The sequence below is a fragment of the Nestor notabilis genome, unplaced genomic scaffold (assembly GCF_000696875.1).
Source record: "Nestor notabilis isolate BGI_N333 unplaced genomic scaffold, ASM69687v1 scaffold19051, whole genome shotgun sequence".
NCBI classification, from domain to species: domain Eukaryota; kingdom Metazoa; phylum Chordata; class Aves; order Psittaciformes; family Psittacidae; genus Nestor; species Nestor notabilis.
The window spans coordinates 1-7561 of NW_009916269.1; the positions used below are offsets into that span (position 1 = coordinate 1).

Here is a 7561-nt window from a genome sequence, read left to right on the forward strand (position 1 = left end):
CGCTCCGCTGTGCCGGGGACGATCGCTGCCGAGGCCTCCGGCCGGCCCTATTTGTGCAGTTGGCCGCCCCCTGCGGTGGGCATCGTCGTTCTCCCAGCCGGGCCCGACAGAGAGCGAGCCCAGCGAGGGACAGGTGTTCCTCAGCGAGAGCTGCGTGAAGGTAGGGACCACGGGTGCCACTGGGAGGGGTTTCCAAACTGTCTGCTTCTGTTAGAGGAACGCAGGGGAGGCACCTGAGTGTTCCCTGGTTTGCCAGCAGGTCTTTTAATCCTCGTCCTTTTCTTTGTAGAGGCTGTTGGAGATCACAGAAGGCTCAGAGTTTCTGAGGCTGCAGGTTGAAGGAGGTGGCTGTTCTGGATTCCAGTACAAGTTTTCCTTGGACACAGTTATCAATCCTGATGACAGGCAAGGACAAAGGGGTGTAGTGGTGGGCAGGTGTGACTGTTCTTCCCAAAGGTGGCAAAAAGGGTGTGCATGACATGGGTAGTATCTTGTGTTGAAGGGAAGAAACCTGTGAGATAAAGAAAGTGCTCAGGCTGTGTTTCTCTGTCGGATCTGTAGCATAGCTAATGGTTAAATATGCTGCTTTTCTGCAGGGTATTTGAACAAGGTGGTGCCCGCGTGGTCGTGGATGTGGATAGCCTGGCCTTTGTGAAAGGTTCCATGGTGGACTTCAGCCAGGAGCTGATTCGCAGTTCCTTCCAGGTGGTGAGCAACCCCCAGGCAGAGAAGGGTTGCTCATGTGGGACTTCCTTCTCTGTCAAATTCTGACTGGACTTCCCATGGATGGACACAATCTGTAGACACTTCCTGGCAGTCTTCAGAGGTTTTTGCTTGCAGAGGTTTTACTGCTCCCTCTCATCTCCTTTACCCTGTAACACAGCTGTTACACATAACTCCAGCTGTGTGTATGTCTGCACTGAGCCTATCTCCACGGCTTGTTGGTGTTCCCTTCAGAAACATGAAGTAGCTCTGAGCATCCACAGGGGAGTGTTTTCAGCACCTTGTGAACCACCGTCCAGGTGGTGCTGACTTGCCTACCCTGTCCTGAATGTGGAACCACTGCACTGCTTATCTCTGCAAGAGATGGCTATATACGTATGTGTGTCTACTGAAAGTTCTTACTAAAGGAATTCATTGAGGTTGATGGGTGTTGCTTGTACATTCCCATGTGTTTAGAATCTGGGTTCTTTCAGGGTACTCTTGCTTATCTGTTATTTCCAGCCAAATGGGACTCAGAGTTTCTCTCCTGTATACCTCCCAGTGCTGCCAGCTCTCCAATCCCCAGCAGTGGGCTTTTCCAGATGCGTTGCTCATATCTTACTCAGCAGGCTTCTCTCAGTCCTAGGAACCTACAGTGGTTTTGCTGTCAGTCCCCGGGATGAGAACTTTTACTTACTCAGAGTAAGTGAAGCTAAAAAAATGGAGGTAGGAAGAATTAATAGCTTATTAATTTTATATAAAAAAACCCTTGTGTGTATATATATGTGTGTGTTTTATATATATATATACACACATATATATACATATATATATATATATACACACACACAAAAAAAACCCACATAGTCCTCCATCCCCCAGTGCTATTTTAGGTTGTTAGTAAACCTGACTTGGAATTTGAGGTCACGCAGACTCTCTGTTTTCAACACAAGATGTGTCTGCTGCCTTCCCTTGTCAGTAGGAAGGGAAGTTCAGGTGATCCAGGCAGAGGAGGACCTGGGGTACTACTTAAGGGTCCTCAAGTCCTTTTGACTTAGTTGTCTGGGAATCTTTGCTTCACCGTTTAGTCTCTGTCTAGCTTGTGCCTGGTTTGATGAAAGAATAAAATGGCTCCTTTCGTTTCTGAAACTGCCATGGAATGGGTAATCTAGAAGTTTCCAGGATAACACCCTTTTGATTAGTTGTTTTCTGTAGATTTTTATCTGCCACTAGATGTCTTTTAAATTGGAATGAGTCACCTGCTTCTGGGTGAGAGATGGGGAAGCTACTTTTTTCCCCTCTCTTGTGTTTTATCTGATCATAAGCAGATTGTCTAACACTCGAGTCTCATGTGAATGTGGGAATGCTGCATGACTTTGGTTTCAAGGAAACTGCTTATGGGAAACAATGAGCTTTTTAAGACTCCGTGCCACAGGTGTTTTTGTTAAGCTTCTAAAACACCTTTCTTAACTGATCAGCAGTGCCTGTGTACAGTACTGATTTGCCTGTTAATTTTTAGTGATCAGAGTTCAGTTTCATCTGTAGATGTTACGGGAGTTAGTGTGTGATCTGCTCTGACTTCATCCCATGAGGAATATGGATGGGATTTGGAGCAGCAGCTATTTTGATTTAGTCCTTTCCATTTCCTGCAGTCAACAAGATCTACCTGGTTATGTTGCTGTCAGAGGGAGCTAGATGTAGTACTCTTCTGTTTTGTAAAAGGGAGTAAAAGGATGTGATTAAAAGACTTTTCTAACCACCAGCAGGATGTTTTGGCCCTACTCTTACACTCCCAGGTCTTGAATGTGATGTCAGCCAGAACTGCCTTTGAGAAGTATAAGACCTAAAAGCTTGTGTAGGTAGAAGACATTAAATAAACTCAATTTCTTTCAACTGGGATAGCTAAGCAATGAAACTTGGCAGAAGGAATTGCTTTCTGAAACAGGAAGTATAGATCCATTCTTGATCAATTTCACACAGTCTGACCTTGGGTAAGTCTATTTTGGGATCTTTTAAGGGAAATAAAAGTTCATCAGTAGTGCTGGGGAAGTAGCAAACCAGCGGCTATCAAGGCCCCTTTCCCTAAACTAAAACCTGGCTTCAGCCCCTGTAAGCATGCAGCCTGCATCTTGTGTTACTGTTCTTACTATATGAAAATCTGCTGTGTCTGTTCAACCTAGCCGTGTTCCACCTCCCTTCACTTAGGCTACACTGATGAAGTAAATCAAGCAAGTTCTGTCCATGTCTAGCGTCACCCCTTTCAGAGATTTTGCTGCTCCCTCCCTCTTCATACAGAGCATGAGGCATTGGGTCCCTACCGGTATCACCGGCAGTGTTGCTGGGCTTGACCGGGAAGCTTGCTTGTGTAGCTTGCTCTGCCTGCGGTTCTGGCAGTACTGCTCTAACTGCACTAGGTGGACCCCTTACTCCTTGGGAGTTGCTGCGGCGGGCGTACACGGGCATTTCGACTTTTGTCTGGGGTGCGGTTGGATCTGCTCCGTGCAGGACATGGGCAAGAGCGAAAGTTTAGTTGCAGCTGCCTGTTTTGGAGGCGGGAGCTCAGTTCGTCTGATCTCTACACCAGAGAAACTGCTAGGAGCTGGAGAGGTTCCAGCTATACAACATGTTTCTCTTGGCCTCCTAGCGCTGCTTTATGGGAGCAGCTGTAGTATACTGGCTCGAGCTATTAGTCTCCCACTTTCCAGTAGTGAATGGGTGCAAAGGGCTGTCTGTCGCCTCCAGAGTCCTCCTGACTCAGTCTGTCAGTACCTCAAAGACTGAAAACTTCTGTCCATGTTAGGAAGTCATAAAGGGGGTGCTGTTAGCAGAGAAGGATGAAAGTGACCTTGGTGAATTTTTGCTGTGTATGCAGAAAATGCTAGATCTGGCTCCTGTGGAAATAAAAAAAAAACCCCAACCTGTCTAGGTTTGTACACTGAGGGATGCAGTGATGGCACCGCACTGTAGGGTGTGGTACAAGGCCAGCGGTTCCAAAAGAAGGGTGCAGAGTATTAGACAAGGGATTTGGTCCTGCCTGCGCTGTGAGGTACTGCCAAGGCATGCCTGTGAGGGATCCATAGTGTGGGGATGGGTGGGAGCCCTCGTACTGAAAAAATCCAAGAAATATCAGGAGTACGGAGCTGGAGGTGCCGCCTTCGCTTCATGGCAGATGAGAAACTGCAGTGGAAAATCTTTTTCTACTCCCACATGAAGAAGGAGGATTCTCTCAGTTCACCCACCTGACAAGGAATGAATGATCAAGAAAGAGATATTTATGGAAACCTATGTCAGGATGAAACTTCAAGGGAAAAGGGCACAATCATCGGTGCCACTGACAGGCGGGTAGAAGAGGATGGAATAGAAATCCTCACTTTGGTAAGGGCTTGTTAGAGCTCTGCAAGGACTTGTTAGTAGAGGACCAGCACATCCTCAGCCTGTGACTCTGGATCTGTTCTTCAACTTAGGTATCTACCATCGCCTGTTGACTGTGGGTCCCTCTTTTTAGGCTTCAAGACAAGCAGTGGTAGAGAAATAACAGATTTTGCCATGCCTCTTTTCCTGTACTGGGATACGTATGAGAATGCTGTGCTCACCTTGGAGGGCTTCTGTGTGGTATTAGTTGATATGAAGAGCATATTAGGGTGAGTGGCTCCTGTAAGACCGAGGGCCAGACTAAGGTGGATATTAGGGGAACAAGTGTCCCTCTCACCTCTGCATTTTCACCTGCAAAATTTCATTAAGCTCAGCCATTTCCCTTGTGAAATTGTGTCTGTACAGACCTGTTGGGTAAGTCGGTACAGCAGCTGAGGTGAGGAGCCACTACCCCCCGGATGACACTCACTGAGGCTTCTGCTTCTCCACACAGTACTGCATTTCCTGCTGCTGTGGGGCTTGCCTGAATCCATCACCTGGGGGAGGAATCACTGAATGGTGGAGGAGGCAGTAACAGTAAGGCAGAAGCGCATTAAAGAAAGCTTCTCTTGTCTGTGTCCCACGCTGTGAAGGCAAATGCTTTTGTATTAAAAAATGTCTTCAGCCTTGCAAGCATTTTAAACATCTGCTGGCAGCTGGAAGTAAAAAGCCAGAATTGTATAAACCCCACTATTCACACTGTTTGCCAGGACTGTCCAGAGGAGTTAACTGAATTCATAGGAAGCATGCTGTATTTCCAGGATGAGCTCCTACAATATGTGCTTGAGGACCAAGCTGCGCAGTCCTCACTAACAAACGCAGTAGTCAAGTTCATTAGCAGAGAGTGTGATAGCATGTGCACCATTCTGATTCTTCATTCTCTTCACCTCTTTTCATACACCCAGCATTCACCATGCTTCTCTGGAATGGGCTGTAGCTGCTGGAGAGGCTGGCAGCGGAGAAAAGGATAACCTTGTGCAATGTTGTGTTTGATACAACTATCAGCCAGCCTGGAAATAGAACCCTGATTCAAGGACGTCAATCATTGGTAAGAACAAACTGCAGCCACCTGTATTGTATCAAACTCTTCCATTTGGGTATTGCTTTTCTGTTTTTAAGGAGGTTGAATCCTTGAACCAAACACTGTTAAGGGGCTTGGTATAGGATTAATGCTGCAGTTTGGATCTTGCTGGGTTCTGAGGAATATGTTTGCTCTGCATGGTTCCCAGGTTTAGGCTGCAACTGGCTTTGATCTGTGCAGATACCTGCCCAGGAAACAGCTCAATAGATCATGGACTTGGGATGGGTTTAGCATCCAGCTGTGGACAGAAATGCCATGGTGAGGCAGCTGAAGCTGTTCATGACAATGGGCCATTACTCCAAGGCTGTGATTCTTTGCCCTGTGGGGAGCAGTTTGTGTGCAGAGCTTCCTGCCTCTGGCCTTCCGAGCACTTCTATAGTCTTAATATTTCCTGCTTGAGCAATAACAGTTTATGGCCCTAGTCTTTGTGGTTGATTAGAGCCCAAGTTTGTGCCCCTGTTTTAATCAGTGCTCATTTACCTTTGGCATCCTTCAGAGGAGCAGAATGGTATGTCTTTCAGTTGCCATGGAAACAGTGAGACTAAATGCACATTTCCATGGCAACCTGCCATTATCTTCAGCTCTATCTGTGGGTCTCATTTTCTGACCATGGGGGTGGGGTGGTGAAAATGGAACTTCATCTCTTAAGAAAATAAAATTTAAAAAAAAAAACAAATCGGGAAAAGAAAGATGCCACCAGTACCACCACCATCACCACTCCTTTTCTTCCTATGGCTTAGGCCTGGGGCTGAGAGAGGCCTGTGACTACTGCCACCATCCCATGCACTGGGCCTCTGAGGTATTGTCATCAGCTCTTTCTCTCCTTCATCCTTCTAAAAATAGAGATGTTCAGAACAATTTGATGACAATGTTCCAGCACTGCTTTGAGCTTTTTGTTTCTTCAACTAATGCTCCCAGAAAAGATCCTTGAAGTTAATTGAACTTTCCAATGGGTTCCAAAGGTCAATGTGTCTCAACTCCTTTTGGTCCGAAGGGCCAATAGTTAATTATGGAGTCTAAGTCTCCGAGGAGAAGCCTTTGTTTGCTGGGACTGGAGGCACCAGGGCACATCAAGTTAACGTCAGGAGCAAGGGACCTTCTTGCAAGGGAGGCAGCATGGACAGCTTCAGGAGGTCATCAGAGAGTTAGGGATCAAAGGTGATGCTTCTCTGTTTTGTGAGTGACTCGGGATGCAGGGCAGAGAAACCAGATGTTTGCTGTATGATGGGTCTGCAGCCCTCAGCCAGAAGTGCTCTTGGCCACTGCTAACATCTCTGCCTCCCCCAGCCACTGAGTCAATAAAAGGACAGAATCTGCAGTACTTCGAGCAATTGCACACAGCTGTTCCTTAAGCCTGTGTTCATTATTCTTGTTTTAGCTGGCTTGACCTTTAGCTAATTCCTCTTATTCACAGTCTAATCTTGGTTGCTGAGGGAAAAAAAACTTGTGTCTTGCACTGTTCTAGCCTGATGCAATAGAGTCATCCATGGAGAGGATGTGGTAGAGCTCTCCTTCCATATCTGCCCCACTAGTCTTTCATTAGATCTGAAGCAGAGGATGATAAAGCTCTGTCCACTCAGCAGTTAGCATGGAGGTAGATGTTGCCTTCGGAACCTGTCACAAGTGAGGCAGGTGCTGCTCAAGCACAACTTTTTTCCTTGCTGTAGTCTACCACAGTGCTGATAGTACATGGTAGCTGTCACAGCCTGGGTTCGTGTTGTCTCATCAAGGGGAAAACAAAGACCAAGGAGCCCTGTACATTGCTGAACTTGCAAGGTTTAACCCTGGAAGAGCTACAGACTGAACACGCTGCCAGCGTTTGATTGGGAGCTATTGCTTGGACGACACTGAGAATGGCCTCTGATATGTGGAGACCTCCGTCCTGAGCTGAGGTACTGAGCACTGAGACAAACTCTGCATGGTTTGCATGGGCAGAAATTGGCTGGAGGATGTGCTGCTGGTACTGGACCAGGCTGGCTTGACTCAGGAGGTGCAGAGGCTACGGAGGACGGTTTGCTGTATGTGCTCCATGTGCAAAACGATGGCTATCCTCCAGCTGCTGTGGTGAGCTGACCAGCTGCACAGCAGCCTGAGAGCAGGGACTGGGGGCTGCTGTGAGCTGTCAGGCTTGTGCCATGGGCTAGAATCATAAGGAAGTTTGCCTGCAGGCTCAGTCATAGCCCTGCTGCCGTGGCTTGCAGAGCTGCGCAGTTGGGGTGGCTTTAGGCTCTTCCCCTTGTGTCCATAGCAGCAAGCAGGCATTGACTGAGGGAGTGACATGGCCCCTCGTGCAGATTCTCCTTGGCCACAGAGCCAATTCTCCTGGCCAGCGTCCTGTGCTGTGTTGAGGTGAGAGCGGCCATGCTC

At 47.5% G+C, this 7561-nt stretch overlaps 1 protein-coding gene across 1 annotated transcript; it reads left to right on the forward strand.

The window, feature by feature from the left end:
* Positions 1–4: 4 nt before the first annotated feature.
* Positions 5–810, forward strand: ISCA2 (iron-sulfur cluster assembly 2; the record flags this gene model as incomplete). The annotated part of the gene is made up of 3 exons (XM_010024504.1): positions 5–160; positions 290–405; positions 597–810. Coding segments are annotated over 3 exons (447 nt in total), but the record flags the coding sequence as incomplete, so codon positions are not given.
* Between the last annotated feature and the right edge of the window lie 6751 nt (positions 811–7561).